This window comes from Ischnura elegans, chromosome 1 (genome assembly GCF_921293095.1).
Source record: "Ischnura elegans chromosome 1, ioIscEleg1.1, whole genome shotgun sequence".
Taxonomy (NCBI): Eukaryota; Metazoa; Arthropoda; class Insecta; order Odonata; family Coenagrionidae; genus Ischnura; species Ischnura elegans.
The window spans coordinates 82,238,831-82,260,384 of record NC_060246.1 but is presented as its reverse complement, the minus strand read 5'-3'; the positions used below and the strand labels follow the sequence as shown (position 1 = coordinate 82,260,384).

Here is a 21,554-nt window from a genome sequence, read left to right as displayed (position 1 = left end):
TGACAAACTCCATAATACCACTTCCCTGCAAGAACAACAAACAACTATGCAGTAAATAGGAGGTGGTTTTTTTTAGCAAGAGGGGTGTGTAATGTACACACTGAATAGTTCCAAAAGCAGACTCGGTACGTTTACTGGTGGATTCGAGGTCATAGTGCTAACTTTTCACGTAGCTGACAATACACCAGTCAGGCGTGAGTGTTGATTGCCTTACTTATTGAAGCACGACAACACCCAGATCCTCTTATTCCACTGGGAAACTTTCCATGCCGAATGGCCAGTTTCACTATGAATCTGACATAAATGAGTTCTGTGATTTTAATTCTTCCAGTTCCTTGATTTGCTGGTGCAAGAAGAGAATCCTGGAATTGAAAATGAAATTTTTCTCATAAATAACAAACCATAGCAGATATTGCAAACATTTTTTTAAATTATGACATTTGATTTCATAATAAATAGATAAGTAAAATACCATTTCTGTGTATAAATTTGATGAGGTACAATAACTGCTAATACATGCAATATGCTCAAATTTCCAGGATTTGACCAGGAAAATGAAATGTTTACATCTGAACACTTCAAACAACGGTCAAGTACCACCCCAACTTCATGGTGCCACAGATACATGGTGAGTGATGCAGGTGAGGTATAATGGGCCTTTTAGACTGCTGTTTTCATGAGTTTAGGACCACCTCGGTCAAATTCATCTACCCAGCACTGGCTGTGTAATAACTGAAGTCGGATTTCATTTATTTCATGCACCTGCCAGAACCAATGAATCCTTATGCATTTATTCCTCTTCAATCACTGCATGCACATTTAGATAGACGATACAAGACTGAACTGATAATAAAAATAAATTTAATGTGGTATAGGAGATTTAGTGAGCATTAATTTCTCTTCGAGACATTTTGCTTCCAGTTCTAAACAGAATACAATACATGAAAACTGACCAACATGATGATCAGTTCCTCTACATAATATAAATGTGGTGTGCCATGAGCAGAATTAAAATAAGCCATTCTCATTTCCAGTGAAAATATCAAGGGAAATTCCCTCAACAATTAATGACAATAATTGCTAATGCAACAAATTATACCCTTTATTAATACCTTCCCTGAAAATGTTTTCTCTTAAGACTTCTAATTTTTCAATCACATATGTACATTGTCCCATTGGGTGTCCCTTACTTTCAGTTCTGAGATATATACAGTACAAATTTGATAATCTAGAATGCGTACAACCAGTTACATTCCAAATTATTAATATTTCTGACAAATAGTTATCTGGATGCCGGCAACACTGAAAATATTTAATTTTGGAATGTGCATTGGGACCAGCAGAAATGATGCATTGTTAATTAATGGCTTAATAAATTTGAAAAATCCAATTTAATTCATAAAGTTTATTATTAAGGATGAGATAAAAAAAGATCAAAGTCATTTGAAAAAGTTCTTCATCCATAAATCGCAAAGGTAGATATGTAAATTATGAAAGTAATCTTGATGAGGCAATCGATTAGTAGAAAGAAAATGGCACAACATCTTTAAAATCTAATTATTTGAAAATTAATATTTTGGCTTCCCATATTTTTCAACATGCACCTGTCACAAATTCCATGAGAATTACATGACTACTAGTATAATTTTTATCATTAATTATTAAATTCTCTAATCGGAGGTAATCCCACCTCAAATACGTTTCCATAAATAATAACCAATTGTGAAGTTTAACTCTTAAATGTAATATTAGTCGCAGATAATCTTATTAGTTTGGAGAACGCAAGTATTATGGAAAAACTATTCAGCATTAACTTCATAAACAATCTTAGACTAGTTTGCATGACTCATATAGGGAGAGGCCCCTAAGGTTGTGGGATTAGTGGCTGGGGTTGCCCCCCTCTCGACCAACCAGAGAACATAATGCTGGGAGGCCTTTCACTCCTCTCTTGGAACTGCTTATCTCAATCTCAGGTTTCAACCTTGGGTCATAAGGATGGGTTAGAAATATTTTGAGAATGTCTACTTGTGAGGAGGGATTACCACATTTCTAATATGAAAACTACTGCAAGGCTTCCATGCTTGAGGCAACTGGCTATTTCACTTGTGGATAAAAAAAAAACAGACGAACTTCTGATCGGAAAAGAAGGCTTTCACATGGGGAAACGACATCAAATGAAATGTGTTTTAAGCAACATGTTGATTCTTGCTGCTGCAAAATGAGTGCATGCGAATAAAAAGCATAAGCAGAGTTCCTTTTCATGAGAGTTGGAGCTCATTGAATGAAAATTTATGCAATCGTATTTCAAAGAAGAAAATAAACGATTATCATTTATGTCTCACACATCTTTCATTAAACTATAGGTCTCCCTGAGTGGCAATCAATTAGAGCTGAAAAATAAACTGTAATATCATCAGGAATGCGTCTCGTTTGGTCTAATTCTTTTTTAAATCTCGTGCTTTTCATTTAATTGTTGAATATCGAGATATCTTCAGGCCCAGAAAGTCACTCTCCTAGCATTTGTCGTCTAGAAACGGAAAACTGAAGCAGGTAGGCCAAAAAAGGTCAGTTGGTGAGACGAGGTAGGGATTAAACACGCTTACGTTGTTTTCTTGTGATTTGATAATTTCCTTAGAAGACAATGATTTATGGTCCGTGTGATTTCGGAAACGAAAAAAAAACAAAAGAGGTGCGAGCTGATGGACGGCCGAGGGTGGTTTTCTGAAATCTGCGACATAGTTACTTTTTTACGTAGTTTTTTTAAAGCTCAAATTGATTGAAACAAAGATTTTTTAGTTACAACAAGACTATACCAAAATACAACACTGCCCAAACAGCACAATTTTCAAAGAAACAGGCACGGCATAAGTACCACAATACAAGAAGATATGGCCTGGAAATACCAACTGTATGTATCACATAGGTCGCCCGGCTTAGTTTTGAAGGCAATGACATCACAAAATAGCAAGATCTCGTATGTCCGTCCTTCACAGCCTCATTCGTAGTCTCATTGCTTGAAAGACGGGGGAGCACACTCCTTCCACTCCAACTATTCAGTATGGAATTCTTCTGCCCACCCCTTCCTCTCGCTGAGCGATTGTCCCGTTCTGTTCTCGCAACTCGTCGCACATGATGCTAATGTCATTCTTAACATTGTTAACTGAGTTGCAGATTGCGCAGTTGCAATTTAATGATATACCGATAAAAATGTTTTTTTTTTCCTTCAGTTTTAGTAGAAACATTTTTATTGACATAAGGAGAACTATGTATGTACATGCACTGTGATGTGAAACTATCGTGAGAAAGTGCAAAATCAACCCCACCGTTACTGAAGCATTTGTGGATGAAACAAAAGTCAGTATGCGATGAGAAAGTGACAAAATTCGGGGGAAACTTAAGAGAGGAATGTTAAAATTCAGTCAATGGTTTATTCGGCGATTGAAACCTATTTTCATTTCCAAACGCAAGGGTAACAGTTTAGATCATGAGGGTGTAAAGATTTGTTTGTTTATAAAAAATAATTTGAAGGCTTATAAAAATAATTTTTAATTAGTAAAAATATTAAAATATGTATGAAAATCTAAAAAGTAGGGATATTCGAATACTCGAAAATTCGAGTTGAGTCGAGTAGTTGGTACTCAACTCGAGTGTTTCGAGTTTCATTATGAATGCCGAGTCGAGTAGTTTTGGTTACTGAGCTGACGAGGCCAGTAAGTTTAGAAATCTGGTAACAGGAAGCACCATCATGAAATTCATATATTGATATCGTTTTCAAGGTCAATGCGTTGTTCTAATGCCTTAGCCTAGAAATTTAAGCTTGCTGTTTACGTAGCAGTTAACCACTGTATTCGTCGACATGAACACCAAATATCTTTCCGTCAGCCGTGGCGGCCTTACGTCTTCCAACCCAGCTGTGTATTTGGAGTAATCCTAGTGGACCACTGCATTATTCATTCTTATTTAATGTGATACTTTTGTACCCTACCCAACTTTCTTTATTTGAAAATTTAAAATATAAAAGAATATACAATAAAATATTCCTCGTTGGGCAGAAGCACAGACACAAAAAGATAAAAAAACACTCACAGAACTAAATTTTTGGTGGTATACATCCACCTTCCTTAGAGTTAGGTAGGAGACTAAAATAAAATAAATATAAAAATATAAAATTTGAAATATAAAAAAACCCAAATTTCTTTATTTAAACGCTGATAGAATAGGTAAAAATTGTTGTTTCTAAAAGAAAGAAAAAGACGTAACTTTATGGTTTTGGCGGACAATGCCGCTTTTTCCAGGTGTTGGACATCACATGTGGTGCCTTTTTGAGTACTACGTACGTCAGTCCTCCTTGACCTTACAAAACAAGAGTTGCTAAGGTTGATTAAACGAAGTGAGAAATTAAGATTTTTTCTCTACAAATCTTAAGCGAAGTTCTATAGTTCATTTGCTTTGTTCACTTAAGTCCCATGAAGATTTAAGATCCATAAAAATTGTTTCAATAATTTTAATAAAACTTTCCAAAGTTCTCAAATCTTGCAATTTTGGTAAATATTTATATACAGCATACTCCCAATTATCCGGTCTGATGATGGGGAGAGGCGGCACGAATAATCCAAAATTTCACTTTAATTTCATGTATTCTTTGTAATTCATGTAAATCAAACGATTTCTTATTATTCATGTAATACCTGGTTTCCGAAAACCACACATTCGCGTCTACGAGATCACGGATTCAGAAAATTGGTTTGCATGAATGCTTCAAAACCGTTGTGTGACGTCTGAAAGATAATAAAGATACTTTCAAATACGTCACGAGAGTAACACTCAAAAAGGAACTTTTTTTAACCACGGCAATTTTAATCACATCATTTTGCATGCTTAGCGAACTTTACATAATATGATAGAAAAAGTCATCCAAGGCAGGATCGGTTATACAACCTTCCACAGTTTTTGTCTGCAGAAACAAATGCAATACGTTATTTCACTTAACTGCCGCTTAACGTACAGGATCAATAAACACACACAAATGGAAGCATTTGAGGCATTAAATAACTGAAATAAAGTTTTATCAGTTATTTTTTGAATTTTCAGTGGTAAATACCAAAATAATAGAATGATCACGTAAATGCACTAATTAATTACATAGAAAAATGGCTTCGTCGGTTGAGCATTGGTATAATGATTGACAAGGCAATGCTTTGCATGATTTTTATTCAGCACGGCGATCATAAATTGTTTGAATAGTTAGTGGTTGTTTAAGTAAGGAAATTTAGGGATGCAAAAAAACATCGCCTTTCGTCTGGATTTATGCTTACGTTTATCGGATATAAATTTCTCTGTCGTTGCACCACTCCTATTCCTGTATAACTATTAGTAATTGGTATATTGGCTATTATTTGCTCCACCTCAGGTTAAGCGATAATTCGCTATAGTGAGTGTTTATTTGAGCACCATGGGGTCTCGTTTTATCGAGGTTGCACTTTATGTAATTGATGCAGGACGTGGTTCCACGTTCACTGAACGCGATCGCGCACCGCAATGTTTAGATAACATGAACAAGGAGCTTACGTGAAGGCTATGGCCTCGCTATCACCCCATCGCACAGCAGTGGTTATTCGAAACCAGGACTTTTGGCAATTTTTCTACGCAGGCGAGTGCCTGGCTATAACTCATGCTATCTTTAATCCCACTTCCCCCACAGCCTTCACTTCTGCTATTCCCTCCCTCTCCATTTTGACCTTGAATAGTCTCAGCATAAATATGTCCGGTTTCATTGGGCACTATTCAACTGAATGGGAGGCCAAGGCAATTATTGGGCATTTGTGATATGATATATACAATTATAGATTGTAAAAAACATTTCCCTCAACTTGGGATAGGTTAACCATTGAAGAATCTTCTAAAATTAATCAAGAGTTTTCTTTCCTGCCGCTGATTGTTGTCTGCATGCAAGAGCAGATGTCCAAGCAAACTTGAAACAGTCCTTGTCAGCTAGTAAATAAAATTATTCCCTTTTACGAAGAGTATTCTAATGGAAATAATAAGCCCGGTGTAGCCTTGCATTAAAATGCAAATATCCTGGTGCTATTGCGCCTGTTTCTTTTTTTATGAAGATCGTGGAAAACATCGAAGAAGAGTAAATCTCATGGACAAATAAGCCGGATGATCAGGAGCCAGCCATATAATTAAATTGTCGACATATTACCTGAATCCTTAGTCTGATGTAAACAGCTCCATTAGTACAATTGAAATGAATTAACCTATCCCAATTTTTGACAAAATTACCATCAACGTTCCTAATTATAATTCTCTTTTTACATCAGACTGAGGATTCAGAATAGAAAATTCACAATGGGATTGGAAAAATGAGAATATGTTGGAGCATGAACTGTTGTATTGCTTGGCCCAGAAATTACCACCCTCGACTCGATACTCGCGAGTAGTTTTCAACTCGACTCAATACTCGACTTGAAATCAATAAGTGCTACTCGCATATCCCTACTAAAAAGCATTCCTTTGATTGTATGTACCCAGAAGAAACTTGAATAATTACTTCATTTTATAGCAGGAATTCGAAAATGCATTTAGATCTAAAAATATCCGAAGAACCAGCTCTGAAAATCAAAGATTCGATCCGGATTCGTGCCTGAAAAAATCCTAGATCTGTCCATCCCTAGTTGATATCTTCCTGAATACAGTCCTCTGTATATGAACAAGATGCCTTCCACGACCTTGTTCGTACGTTGATAAACCTATGCAATGCAATGAAATGAGCGGTTATCCCGCAGAATGCAACACTGCATTACAAAAGTGTTAACTCACGATTCTGACAAACTGATCTAGCTGTGCGTGCTATGTGGCTGGAGAAAAAAAAAATCGCCATCCACAGGGAGGAAGAACGGGCTAAACGCTGAACAGTTCCTGACTTAACAATGGATTAAGTGATACTTTGCTCACACTGCACCCGAAGTGCGAGTTCCTCTGCCCACACCGCGTCCAACTCCAGAGGTGCCAAATTTGAAATTTCGGGCAATCTAGCATTTTTCGAATGCTCGTATCTTGGAATGTTCATGAATTGAATTTTTGCAACAAGAGGACTTAATGTACGTCCAATTAACGAGCGGTAATGAGTGGGTCACCATGATGCCACAGGAATGAAGCTTATTATATGTTGTTGCGTGCATACTCAAGTATCTCTCACTGAAGAAAGAATCATAATTGATGCTTTTGGGCACAGAGCACGAGGACTTAAACTTAGCGCAATCATTATAAAGTATATCTTCCTAAATGCCTTTGCTTAATCGTGGAACTTCATAATAAAGTTCTTTTTATTAGCTCATAATAAAAACTGCCAGGATCGGTACTGGGGATCATAACTTCGTAAGAACATTTCTTTTACTATAGATTGGATTGGTCTTTCCATTGAGACCAATGATTTACTTTGTCATAATGAGAGCTTCGTGATATCATTGTTCGTATTAACGAAATCCTAATGTACACCTACTTACTATTCTTACAACAAAAAATTACCTTTGCTCCTGCAAAGTTGCTTGGATTTCAGTCAGCCTGACAAGTGAGCGAGCTGTCTTCAGTTCAGCTGAAACTTTGGTGCATTGAAGACTTCCCAAGGTATGTGCTTCTTCACTGAGTTTCTGTGCCTGGAAAGGATTGGAAGTTATGCATTCAGTTGCTTGAAGAAACATTTCATTGATCTCATAAAGAAATATTAAATGACAAGTCAAAAATATAATAGAATTTGTGGCTATGTACTTAGAAAATGATTTTAACGATTCACAAAATACCTTTGTATCTTATCAGCCCAATTTTTATTAACCACTTAGAGTTAAAGCCCATTAAATTGTTTGCTCTGCATCCTCACAGAATACAGCCAAAAATTCTACATAATGGTGGAAGCACATGACATGACAGAGAGTCAAATACTTCTACCCCAAGCTGACCTCAGCATGTCTCTTTCTTTGGCAAATGTACTCCTGAACAGCTTAAAACTCCAAAAACCTTAGCCTGCTCTTGAAGTACAAGGGAAGGTCAGAACGGCACAAATATCTACAAATGCCTTGGCTCATTTCTAATGGAAAACATCAAATAAAATGGCTTCAGGTGCAATGTAGTCCTGCTTGCCCTCAGAACAGAATACCAAAGTGAGAACATTTCATACCTAAGTGAGAACAATAAATTTATTGAAACACTTTTAAAATATAGATAATAGATTCTTCAAAGCCAAAAACCCTTCACTCATAAAAACCAGCCATTATCTTGAAGGTAAAACATCCCTGTAGTATAGACCAAAATGCTGATAACTTGAATTGAAGGAATGGCCTACATGTCTCATTCTCTGAACAAATAATAGACCAAGTGAGTAATAACTAGCAGAAAACTACTATTAACTAATAAAACATGGGTTATAATAATTAAAATAGTTCCTTTGTAATTGGATGCAATAATTGCATGCCACGGTGGAGATAGTGAAGACTGATTTCAAGCCATGGAATACACCAGTTGCAGTATAATGGAAATATGGGCATACAGATATATGTTCATTCTCATTTTTAAATTTTGAAGAAAAAGAGTACAACCAATGAAACAACTTACGTATCATAAGGAGTGAACTAATGCTTCAACTTGAGCCTTAAAACAGATTTGATAGATTATTTAACTTTTTTCTTCAGATTTTGACACAGAATTTTCCACAGGTTAACATGACCACACCTTAGGCTTTCTGTTTAGCTGAAACGTCAGCTGGAGTCATTTTGACATCAGTTGATAAATCATTAGAATACAGGTTAATTTCAAGCGTATAAACCTTTTAAGCTGAGGCATTCTTCAGTGTATAAGGCTAAAAAGGTTGTCACTTAAGGCCTAGCGCACACGGTATGACTGTTGCAAACTGCGGTTGCAAACCAGTTGCGTGCGCCACTGTTTTGTGACCTCGACAATGTATTGGAGTGGGGAGGCGCACACGACTCAACTGGTTTTTGATGATCTCAAACCAGTCTGCAACCAGTCACATACAACCGTGGGCCCGCGGCTGCAGTTTCGTTGCAGAATTCAGTTGCACGAGACCACATACTATTTTGGTGGTATTTTGACGGCCATATAGTGTTGATCTCAAAATGAATGATCAAGAACTCAACATTACTACAACTCAAGGTACTATAGTAGACATGATCATGAGAATAAAATAAAAGAGCTTTGTGAAGACTGAAAAACAGAGATTTAAAATGTTATTCTTGCCTCGTACTATTAAGGATAGCAACGTTGTCTCAATTGATAGGATTAATGGCGTCCCTCGCTAGGATCACTCATTGCATGTTTTTTTTCATAGTTCTAACCTTGCATGTATTTGATCAAGGAACTTCTAACTATTAGCAAGTTTTTTTTATGAATAAGCATGTATATTTTGCTAGCATGCTTAATATTTCTATGACCATGCGGTGTGCATGTGGCGGTCCTCTTGCATGCTGCATGTTGGTGATTTGTCACTCCCTGCCAAGCACCCTGGAGGTGGCTAGCAGGGTACTATGTAGATGAAGATGAAGCTCGCTGGAGAAGTGGAGAAGCAAGAAGTTCTGTAAAACTACAAACTGCCAGGATATTCAAGGAATGATGTGACGGAGAAAGCATGGAAAGAGGTGTCTGTTGAATTGGGTTTGCCAGGTAAATGAAGATATTACATATTTAATTTTGCCATAATTCAGGTGTTACCCTTTCTAGGTACCCAGATGCCTTATGATGCCAAGGCCTTAAAACACGTACTGCACTAAATTATTAAACACTCCACTGATTGCACAATAGACGCAACTGATTGACAACAAGCCCTTTGCCAGTACACCCATGTGCGGACAGAAGTTTTGTTTCAGTTGCAAACTGGTTTCAGATGCTACTGGTTTGCAACGGTAGTTGTAAAACAGTCACACCGTGTGCGCTGGGCCTTAAGTGACAACCTTTTTTAGCCTTATACGCTGAAGAATGCCACAGCTTTTATGATGAATTTGTAGGCTTGCACTTAAAAATTTATACAAAGCCTAATATGCATTTACGAAGCTATTTTGAAAAAAAAATATGTTCTCAATACCTACGGTTATGCATGACCGATACTAAAAACAGTGACAAAAGCTACATGAAGCACAAAAAATACAAGGCTAAAGAGTAAAAAACAAAACCCCGCTGATGGATCGGCCAGGGTCACTCTTTGCACATAACCCTGGGCCAATAGATCTGTACACTGGAACTATAAGGGCTAACCCTAATATGGGCAAGGTGAGTCTCTCAGACTCATCGCATAACATTTCTGAGAATTTTATTATGTTATTGAAATGCCAGCGTGGCGTAAATTTTTGACTTCTTCTAATTGTATATTTCCTATAAATTAGAGTAATTCAAACTTCTTTCAAAATTAAAGTAACTTAGAAAAACAGTTTTTACCTGGATTCCCACAAATTCAGGCATGGTGAGTCTGTGGGACTCATGATGCTCCTTACTTTCTTCTGTGCTTACATATCCTTCACCGCTTCTGAGAGTACTGATTTTATTGAATCACTTTTTTTAAAATAATGTAACCAGATCATGGTAAATAATTTACTGTTTATACTTTTACAACATCATAATACATGCTTAGATGATGTCTGATTTTCTTCATGCCTTGACTCATTCTTTTGTAAATTAGACGTAAAATGCTAATTTTGCCACAGTGTGAAGAAAAACACTACCATAAAAAGGTGCATGAATTTGAAATGTTTTGCTCAAATACTGGCATATGCTTCATAGCGTGGTGACAATATTTGGGATCCCTTTGGGATTATTGAGGACAGTCATCATTACACATGCTTGGGTTGGACAGGGACTCTAATCCGCCTGTTTTGATGGGAGTTTATATGAATTAATAAATTTTCTCTTCCCATTTTCATTTCTTGTACGCAGACATTGTCTCCATGAATAATGTATTTTTTTCTACTTTGGGTTACTTTTTTTTTCGACTGTCAATTCTTCGTACTCTACAGACATCTACAAAAGAGACCATGTTACAGAGTCTGGTCATTTTGCTACCGAGCTCTTTGCATGCCACATTTCCTTACTGTACTGTGATCGAGATGTGAAGAAATCATTCCTGCTACAATTTGAAGACTGCGTTTTATGTGGTATGTAGTGATTTTAAAATTATCATTGCACTTTATCCTTGCGGTTTTATATTTCACTTTTGAGTGCTTATGTAATTTGCTTCATTTTCTCTGGTCCGCTCATCCTTGAAGTAAGAAGATTGCTGTCATTGGTTCCTTACTTCCAGTGACTGCCGGAGCTTGAGCTTATTGTATTTCAAGGTAGTTTCTGCATAATACATTTACACTACAGAAAACTAGTTTTTGATTTTTATTTCATTACACCGGAGCTGTGTTCATTCATAAAATATTTTCCTGTTTTTTTTTCTTGGCAGGATGTCATGCATTAGCGAAAAAGAAATCCTTTTGTTAGGATGAAAGTAGAGAACTTTGGAAAGTAACAGTAATTATGACAGCGTTTCCACGGAGTGCAATTACCCCGACTGCTACTATCTACTTGCCTGGTTAGCTCGTTTTCCTGGATAGCATGTACAATTTTTGTGGTCCCTTCAGAAGAGTACAAAACAAGTTCTACTGTACAATGAAACAATGGGAGGAGTAGATTCCTTGGACCAACTTGTTCATGAATACACGAGCAAAATAAAAACTAATCGCTGGCTATTCGTATACCTAATGAAAGGATTAGATAAGAGATGGGTCGGTTCCAGTTCCTGGTTCTCGGTTCTGCAGGTTCTTGGCTTGTGGAACCGGTATTGAGAACCGATCGCATTGAGTCTGTACTTTGGAACCGCCTTGGAATGGTTGCGAGGATTTGAATTTGGCACCCAAAGCCGATATGGTCTGCAGCACATTCAAGGCCAAAAAGTGGAAAAAAATATTTAAAAATGCATATATTACTTTCCAATTACATGGCATCCACTTTTTTTCTTTTGAGAGTTGCTGGCTACCACGCGCATTTCGGGGATCGTCAGTTTGTTCCTCTCTCCAACTTGGTTACATTGCCGTAGCCACGGCCACTTTCAAACGAGCTAACTTTTCACCTGCTGCCGTCCACAGCATGGCATGGTCTTTTAATTTCCCATTGGGTCTTCAAACGAGTCGATTCGTGCCGTTGACAGCACGGCTCACATTTCATCCAGCCCGGCGACTGGCCGTCTAGGGCGTCAAAAAAGTACCACAGAGCCACCGCACCCAATGCTACATTGAAACCGCTTTCAGATGGAACGAATTTTCGCTGGCAGTCGTTCACATGAAATTCAGGCGGCTTTCAGATGAGACAACACTCTGCAACGTGTGTTGTGCCGTGAACAGCGGCCGGTGGAAAATCGCCTCGCTTGAAAGTGGTCTTATGATTGTATCAGGTACATATACAGTAATTCTTCGACATACGAGTAAGATGCAATCCAAGAACTTGTTTGTAAGTTGATAAACCTATGCACGGCATCGAAAAGTGTTATCCTGCAGAATGCAACACTGCATTACAATTTTGCATTAGCTCACAGCCGCTTAGTTTATCCATGGTGTCCCTGTACTGGCGTGTTGAGCAGTTTATTGTTGAGGTAATAAGAACAGTGACAGTGAAGCATGCGAATAAGTCGTCAATTAAAGTAACAATTTAAATCACATCTCAGAATACAATATATATATTTTGAACTGACTCACAGGTTACAACAAATTAACGGATGACATCGTCAGATGTTGGGGGAGTTTCACTATTGATCCTGATGCTACGCAGTATGTAAACTGTGCTCCAAGTATATTAGTGCGGCCCTTCAAAATCAACAATGACCACTATTGTTTTCAGTGAACACCAGTAGTATTACTGCAGGCAATATTTCTGCCAAAAAAAAAAGAATAGATAAACCTAGATAGGGTAAAAATCATAAATTTTTTAAATCATAACCTGGAGAAAGAACTATGTTGTCTGATGTAATGTGACATATTGGTTGATAATGCAATCTGATCAATGTGTTATTTAATCTTTTTTACTTGGCATATAAAATTCTGGAGACGATCTTAGGTTTATTTTACAGAGCTTTCCCGCTAAGTTAAGCTAAATTAATACGTAATTTTTAAGTTCATCTTTGGAACCGAGTATCGAGAACCAAAGGGGAAGAACCGGACCGGTACCGAGAGCCGAAGAAATTTAAGAACCGACTCATCCTTACATTAGATATTTGTGGAGTTGCAGCATATGTAATATGGTGCTCACTCAATCCAGATTGGGATAAAAATAAGCTCAATAAGAGGCGAATATTCATCCTTAGCCTTGAAGAAGGACCCCTAAAAGCACGGATCTAATCTCGCTCACTGCAACGTCTCCAGCGACTGACTCAAGCAGCAATTTCGGTTTTTTATGCCGAGGTAGAAAATAATTCAACCAATGAAATACCATAGAAGAAATAGAGATGTTTCATGCGTCCTACAACTAACGTATTATGAAAAAACAATTTTGTCATATATGTTGTAGGCATGTTTGTAGCAAAAACAGTAGAAAAAGTATTGTTTGCATGAAATGTAAAAAGTAATGTGCAATTAACAAATATTTGGTTTGAATTGTCAATTTATTGTCAAATAACCAAAATGTACACGTGAAGATAAATATTTTGTCTTTTTATGTTGTTAAAACAGAAAAAAATAGTCAAAAGAGTCTACTGGACTCGATGGTTGACTATGTGTGAAATTAGAAGCAATGTAATCCTTTTGTTTAACAAAAAATAATACATTTTACGTCAAATGATTCTTTAGTGTAAAATAAATATGAAGTGATGTGAAAATTAATATTTTTCATTACTTAATAGTTTAAATGAAAAGTATAAGTTAAAAGAGTCCAACAGTCTCACCTTGTCTGATTACGTCAGAAAAATATGTTGTCCGTTGTAACGTATTATTATTTTCCACTTCTAACTTGACAAAAATTTTACTACATTTTATAAACAAGTTTTATAATTTGAAACTCGGGAGCAAAAAACACATCCACACACCATGATTATTACAATCCCACTCCCCCTCCTTGCCGTTCACAACAATTTCCATCCACCATCACTTGCCTCATTGTTCCACTCCCACCAACTGTCACATCAACATTCTCTGACTCAACTCACATAACACTCGAAATTAATTGTTACACCATATTAGGGTTAACCCTCATATGGATTTACGAATTTCGTTACATCGTTGGATTTACGGCGCCACAGAGGCCCTGCATTATTTTTTGTTACTGTCTTTCAAAGTTAACCTTTATTTACAAGTTTTCTGCTTGATAAGTGTAAAGACATCTATTATCTTTATTTCTCACTGTGTTTTGCTAGATTCAACCCATTATCATGGAAGTTATCACAAAAAATCTTGAACGCTGCATTCTTTTGCTGGTTGTTTTAAATATTTTTTCTGATATGGACAAACTCCGCTTTTTAATGTTTACATTGTCTATACTTTTATGTATCTCAATACTAAAAATGAAGACCTAATAAAATTCATTTATGCCCATGCGATATGATTTTGCTTCACTGTGTCCACCCTATAAGAGTATATCTTTGCAGTTTATAGAAGTCTTATGGGTTTTGAAATATAAAGAATATAGGATAATATGCGACGTATCAAAGAACCCCATACCACTTTGGAAATGGAGCTAGAAGAGCCGGTATTTTTTTTCCTACCCCGGAGCCCCATTCCCTCACTCGTCTCAGAGCGATTACCACCCTCGTCTTTTTGTACAGATTCACAATGAACTTTCTGTATGTGCTGACCGCTTGTTTGAAGTTGGTGCAGCTGAGGTCACTTATGTTTTAATTTCATCTTTATTCAAAATAAGGCATCATGAGTTAAAACTTCCGCGCAATATCGCTTTGACGCTCTCCATTTTCAAAGCAATTGACCTCTTTCAATTTCTCCTCTAGGTTTATGGTTTTTCTTGATAATTCCTTGATTTTTCTACCCGTATTCTTATTTTTTGCCATTTTTCTCTTGGTTTTTAATCTGCATGGCTTTATCGAAATCATCTTCTACTGCTGACCTGTATTCCTGAGATGCAGAGGTCCTTAGACTGCTGGGAGGGAATGAAGCCATCATATTTGAGACTCTATAGGGGACCCTTTTATGTGTTGATGCTATTCATACGCAACTCGGCCACCACTCCATTTCTCCCCCGTGAATACCGATGACCTTGAAGGCTTTAGCGTAGACCCTCTACCTGGAAGTCAATCGCTTGATAACCTATGACGGCAAAAATTACGTCTCAAACCGTATAGCTTAAAAAAACTCATTTCCACTATCTCCACGCTTAATTAATGACCTACATTAACTATTGTCATTCTGTTAAGGAGACGAGATAAATTACTTTGGTAGGCTGGCTCTCTGGACCCAATGACGAGCAATGCTTTTGGCCATTGCACAGCAATGGATTTCCATTAATATATAAACAAAAAAGATTTGAAGCAAGCAATACTATTCATATGCGTAAAATGATAACAATTTCATATGTACTTAGTGCAAGTACACGTTTTATCATGAGAGCATTTAAGTTTTTTGATTAGGCTACACTGCATTGCCATGTTTCCCTGACGAACGAATTTGCTCTATATCGTAATTGCGCTAATGGAAATTGCACTATACGAGGCATATTTACTTTCCTCGTTAGCACGTTTTCCTGGTTAGTACGTTCATTTTTTGTGGTCCCTTCAGAAATGTAATAAACAAGTTCCACTGTATTTGTTACCATTATAGAAGCTGCCTACAGGAATGAAAGGTACCCTTAAATGATCGGAGCCCAAGATCTTCACAGGAGCAAGACGGAAATATTCTGAATGAATGTGATGAGATGGGATAAACTGCCGGAAGTTACAATGCAGAAATAAACTTGAATTGAACATAATTTAGGAGGAAAGTGAAGTCAAAAAGGATAATAAGGGAGCTCCAATTAAAATTTAATGCTACAATGTCTGAACTATAGATGATAATGCACCTGGATGAGAGAATTGTTCCTGCAGGGCTTATAAAAATGCAGGGGAGATAATGTTTACTCACCTCAACAAAACCGTCTGCAAAATATCAACAACATGAAATATACCTAGGGAATGACAAGAGCATAATCATTCCAATTACCAAAAAGTAGAGTTTGGAGAAGTGGAAAGATTTTAGGACCATAATCATTAAAACATATGTACGTTAAAGATATTGACAAGGATTAACCTACACGATAATAATGACAGAAAGCATGGGAGTTTTGAATGAAGACAAATTCTAATTTAGGGAAAAGAGGAAGCAATATTGGCCCTTAAACTGCTCATATCAAAGAGAGTGGAGAACAAATTAACACTCATTTTGAGTTTGTGGACTCAAGGTAAGGTTTTCATAGTGGGTTTTGGAAGGCAATACTTGAAATCCTGATAGAAATTCTCATGTTTTCACTTAGAAAGCAAACAATGAAATTAGAGAGGAAATAAGGAAGAAAATACCAGGAGTAAAAATCCACAGTGAAAAAATTATCATGCTGCTTGATGACTCTTTCTTAGGCTTCTGACGGAGTCAGGCTTACCATATCTGCAGACATTTAAATTGAATACCTTTGAAGAATACTTCTCAATTGAAATGTTAGCAGAAATGGAGAACCTGACTGAGACCATGAAAGATTCATCGCATCAGTTCACTGGGATGAATCCTTCTTAGCACACTGCAATTTATCTATGACATAGCAGAGACAGACACAAGGAGAAATTTTTTTAATAGGGAATAAACAATGGCCTCGTAAAGGCTGAAAATCAATGCAAAGAAGACCTAAGATATTGGTTTGCAGTAGAAGAGAAGTGTCTGTGATAAACCTTAAACTAGTAAACCATTAACTTGAGGATGTGAAGGAGCTCTGACACTTGGGTGGGCCAGTGGCCTGTGATTGATGATGCAAGAAGGAAATACAGTAGACTCTCATTATTACGAAGTTCACGGGGCCGAAAAACCGGACGTTCATAATAATAAAGTTCGTATAAACGTTTCTTTAGGAATTGCCGGAAAAAAAAGAATTTAATAAACGCAATTATAGTACGCAGAATTACATATAAACAGGAAAATTCGTTTCAGTATCTCAACAGAAGAATGCAGCACAATGCAATCAAGGGTTGATATCTTCCCGAATACAGTAAATCCAATATACGAACTGGATACATTCCAAGACCTTGTTCCTAAGTTGATAAACCTACAATGCCGCCGCCGCGTTGTCCAATGATAGGCAGAATGGTCTAGGTGGGGGTAGGGGGCAAGGCTGCCACGTAAGAAAGGAAAAAGCCTACAAAGGGTTCCATGAAGAACGGAAGAAACGACGAGCGTGAAGGACCCCGAGGATGATGATGAAGAATCACTTGTTTTGGTGATTCGAAGAAAGGGTTTGTTTTGGCGGATCAGGCTTATTTCGGTGCACCTTATGTTGTGCCCAGTTGAGGGTATCACCATGACTCCACAGGAATGAAGCTCATTATATGATGTTGCGTGTAAACTGAATTAAGAACCATAATTGAGGCTCTTGGGAACAGTACACGAGAAGAACTTAAACGTGATGCAATTATTGAAACTTAGTGTACTGAATATCCACCTAGATGCTGTTGCTTATCTGTGGAACTTCGTAACAAAGTTCATTTTGTAATCGCCAGGACCGGGACTGAGTTTTGTTATTTCATAAAAACGAAAATTTCATAAAAACGAAAATTTCATAAAAACGAAAATTTTGTAAAAACGAAAATTTCGTAATAACATTTCTTTTACTATGGCTTGGATAGGCCTTTTCATCGGGACCAACTATTTGCTTCGTAACAATGAGAACTTCGTAATAACGTTGTTCGTATTAACGTGTCTACTGTAATACAATAGCCCAAGTGAAGAGTGCATTTCTCAAAAAGACAAGTCCCTAGAAAACTGGGGATAAAAGCGTTGAAGTAAGGAACAAGTTCATTAGAATATACTTATTTATGGGAGTGAGGCATGGATGATGATAGCAGCAGAGAAATCAAGATGCTACTGAAGAATGATGAATTTCAATTGCACAGATCATGTAGACAATGAGGAAGTTATAAGAGTAGGAGGAAAGTATTTACAGAGCCTTGAATAGAAGATTTAATCGGCAATTTAAATAGACAATTTAATCGGCCACAACATGAGACATGATGACCTGATGAGAATTATTGTTGAAGGACAGGTGTGAAGGAAGAATGGCATAGACTGCCTTGGATTAAATAAATAGAGCAGGTGATGAAGGCTGTAAAACAGAAGTACTAACTGTTAAAAGACTAACTGCCAGGAGAATTGAGCGGAGAGTAGTGCCATACCAATCTATTGATTGATGATGCCTATGCTTAGGAATAACCAAGAGAAATTTTTGTCTTCTAATTCACAGCACAGTACAAATCTACCAGAATTACCATACATCAGCTCTGCTTTCATATATAAATTGAAATAAATTTTTTTGAAAAAAAAAAGGACTTCACTTCCATTTGTATAATCCATTTTTTTTTATAATTAAAAATTAATTTGAAGGCTATGGCAGACGTTGCTGTAAAGAGTTCAGATCAAAAAACTGATATTTTCAAGTTGTTTTTCATGGCATAAGTAACTTTAGACAATAAATGAATAAACAAGCATAGATGTTAATGATTAATGTAGCATATAATAGGGTGGTTTCCTATTATTTTTTTATTGCCTAAATCGAAAGATTATTACTCCTGGAGCACGTACTTCACGCTTTTAGATTTTTAAATGACGATATCTATTTTTCGCGATTAAATGAAAAGTGAAAATTTTCAAGCGCGCGAAAACGCGACGGCTAAGTATGAATGCCGGGAAAACTCCGTGTGACGTCGTTCTGATTCCCGCTGCCGCAAGTGAGGTGACCTAGGGGCGAGGCTTTGAGCGCTGATACGACGCAGGATGCTAGCAGGTAGCGGAGTACCCTGCTAGCTGGTAGCGCTTGGCTTAAATAAGGATTATTAATACCTTATCAAACGAAGGAGACTCTCAACTATAGACAGTTTGAATAGGTGATTATCAAGAGATGTATCCCTGAGCTCTCTGCCTCATGCATGTATTGGTAATCTCAGACGATGTAAAACTCCTATCTACTCGTATAGAAACTAGGTCCCTGTGACGTCACGTGGATTGGCATCGCATGGGCGCCAATCTGGTCTTTTTCAAATGAGGATAAAATTGACCATTGCCATTCGACTAAACCGGTATTTCTAAAACCAAATAATTTGTATATTATGAATACACTAATGGTGGGTAACTAATCACAATCTATGCATTTCGTTTTCTTTGATGAAGGAAACTACCCTATACTAAAAGAGCATCAACTAGGGCCTTAAAAGGATGATCCCTTGGCCGAGTTACAAAACTACCTAAAAATGTTAAGCTAACAGGTATTATCTTAGAGAATGGTAAAATGTTTTCTTGCAAATCGCAAAATAGAGCCAAAACACGTATTTTGGTAGAACCAAGAAATTTTTGTGCCATCAGGTAATGTCAGAACACAAAAATTCAATGCCCCTACTTGATAGTTAATTAAGTTCTCCACTGAAATAGGCAATTAATAATATACACTTAAATGAACAAATATTTGAAGAGACATGGTCAAAACAACAAGTCAGTATGAAGCGATTCAGCAAATTTTATACATGATGAAATCAATCAATTAGAGAAACATCATGAAATTGCTAACTATGAAAAAATGAAATAAACCCGTATATAAATAAATTCTTAATAATACAGGCTAAAAAAAAATAAAAACACATTGAATAATCATGGTATAATTGAAAAGATTTCAAAACAATAAAGCACTAGAGGAAAACAAATAATCACGTGAAATTTACTGTCGTATATAAATATTTGATCTTGATTGGCCATTAATGTACTGAATAATGATTTCAAGCACAGGAATATTGAGGAGAATTAAATGGGTAATCACCTGTTTCTCTAAAACATCTGCTGGCCAGCCTCGCACATGATTAACCAAGTCATCACGGTAGTAGTTTGCTAGGCTTGGTGTGATGTGTGGACCCTGAGGCCTTAAGGCATGAAGCGAACTGCCTCCTGCCTGGGCCAAGTTTTGCAGGGAACTTAGGCTGCTAGGAGGGCTACTAACTGAAATGTAACACACTTAGTTGAACTCATTTAAAAAAATGTATGCCATGTCAAATTTATACTACATTCTTAATGCCATGCTTTAAAATGTAGAAAAGAAAAAGACACCACTTACCTTTCCTAGCATCTACACAATCTTGACTCTCAGAATGAGTAGGCGTAGGAGGTCCCTCTCCAATGGTATTGGTTGAGTTGGATGTATCCACTTTAAGAGGTTGAAGTGATAACCTAGATGACTGTGGCTGTTGGCTAACAGATGAAACTGACTGCCCAGCACTCCCAATTCCCCCACCATCATAGCAACCTGTTCCTCCACCACCCACACTATTAGGGTCTAAAGACACCTGCCTAGACAGCAGGAGTGCAGTTTGTATAGTCTGCAATGCCTTTTGTGGCGACAGCTCAGATTGTTCAAGCCCCTTACCCCCTGTTATCTGGGACAACAGGCGAGGTAAGCTAGCTAAGGACACTGGAGGACCAGGGGTGGAGGAGGGCATGGGCAGACCTGGCCCCGGCACTTGACTCCCAGCCACTTGCATTGCTGCCACCACATTGGGAGTGGATGGAGACCTTTGAGCTGCTTGCTGGGAGCTCACAAGGGTGCATGGCGGTTGGGAGCCTGTCTGAGCTTGAGACTGGAGCTGGGGAGTTTGAGTTATGAGGGTGTTGGTTGAGGCTACAGATTTGATGGGAGGAGGAAATCCCAATGGTCGAGGGTGAGAAGAGGCAGATGCAGATGATGAAGACGTGGATGCTGTGACCACAGTTGCAGAAGAGGAAGGCGTCGAAGAAGATGAAGTTGGAGTAGATGGGTGGGAGATCAACCGTGGCAGCGCAGCAGCCAGGAGAAGGGGAGGGTTACCGGTAGTTCCAACTCCTGCACTTCCTTGGGCGATGTCTGCTGCACCACTAGTTGGCGTATGGCTGTACGATGTTTCTGACGTTGGAGTGCTGTCGCCTGGTGATATATCCATGTCCTGAGCTTGGGATTCTACAAAATTAAGTCCATATTAGCCTACATTTACACAAATGGAATAAAAGAAAACTTTTTTAAGCAGGTAAATGTAAGTAATTCACTCAAAAAATCACCAATGTCATGAAAAGAATGAAGAGCTATACGATAGGTTGCCAGTAAGCCCCTACTCTGAGTGCAAAAATACAATGCTTGCACTCTACGTAATAATTATCAGCAGTAGATTAAGTTGTGTGTGCAAACAACAACAAACATAGGGATTCATATCAATGATGATGAGGTTAGATAGATTTTTAAAGTTACCATTTCAGTACTGGTAGTTTAAAATGTCACAGAAATGGAATGTATAAAATTATCATGAGATGCAGGAGAGGGTTTGGATGCTT

General features: G+C 37.5%; 1 protein-coding gene across 2 annotated transcripts in view; it reads right to left on the bottom strand.

Annotated features, from left to right (window-relative positions):
• Window positions 1–81: 81 nt before the first annotated feature.
• The window catches only part of LOC124164530 (WW domain-containing adapter protein with coiled-coil homolog), a 49,692-nt gene continuing 28,219 nt past the window's right edge, over window positions 82–21,554 (bottom strand). For both annotated transcript variants that reach the window (XM_046541892.1, XM_046541900.1), the window contains 4 exons: window positions 20,311–21,186; window positions 20,020–20,195; window positions 7,531–7,658; window positions 82–362 (listed from right to left, as the gene is read on the bottom strand). In XM_046541892.1, coding sequence (XP_046397848.1) covers window positions 287–362; window positions 7,531–7,658; window positions 20,020–20,195; window positions 20,311–21,186 — 1,256 coding nt within the window. In that variant the 3' untranslated portion in view covers window positions 82–286. The remainder of the gene's footprint in view (window positions 363–7,530; window positions 7,659–20,019; window positions 20,196–20,310; window positions 21,187–21,554) is intronic.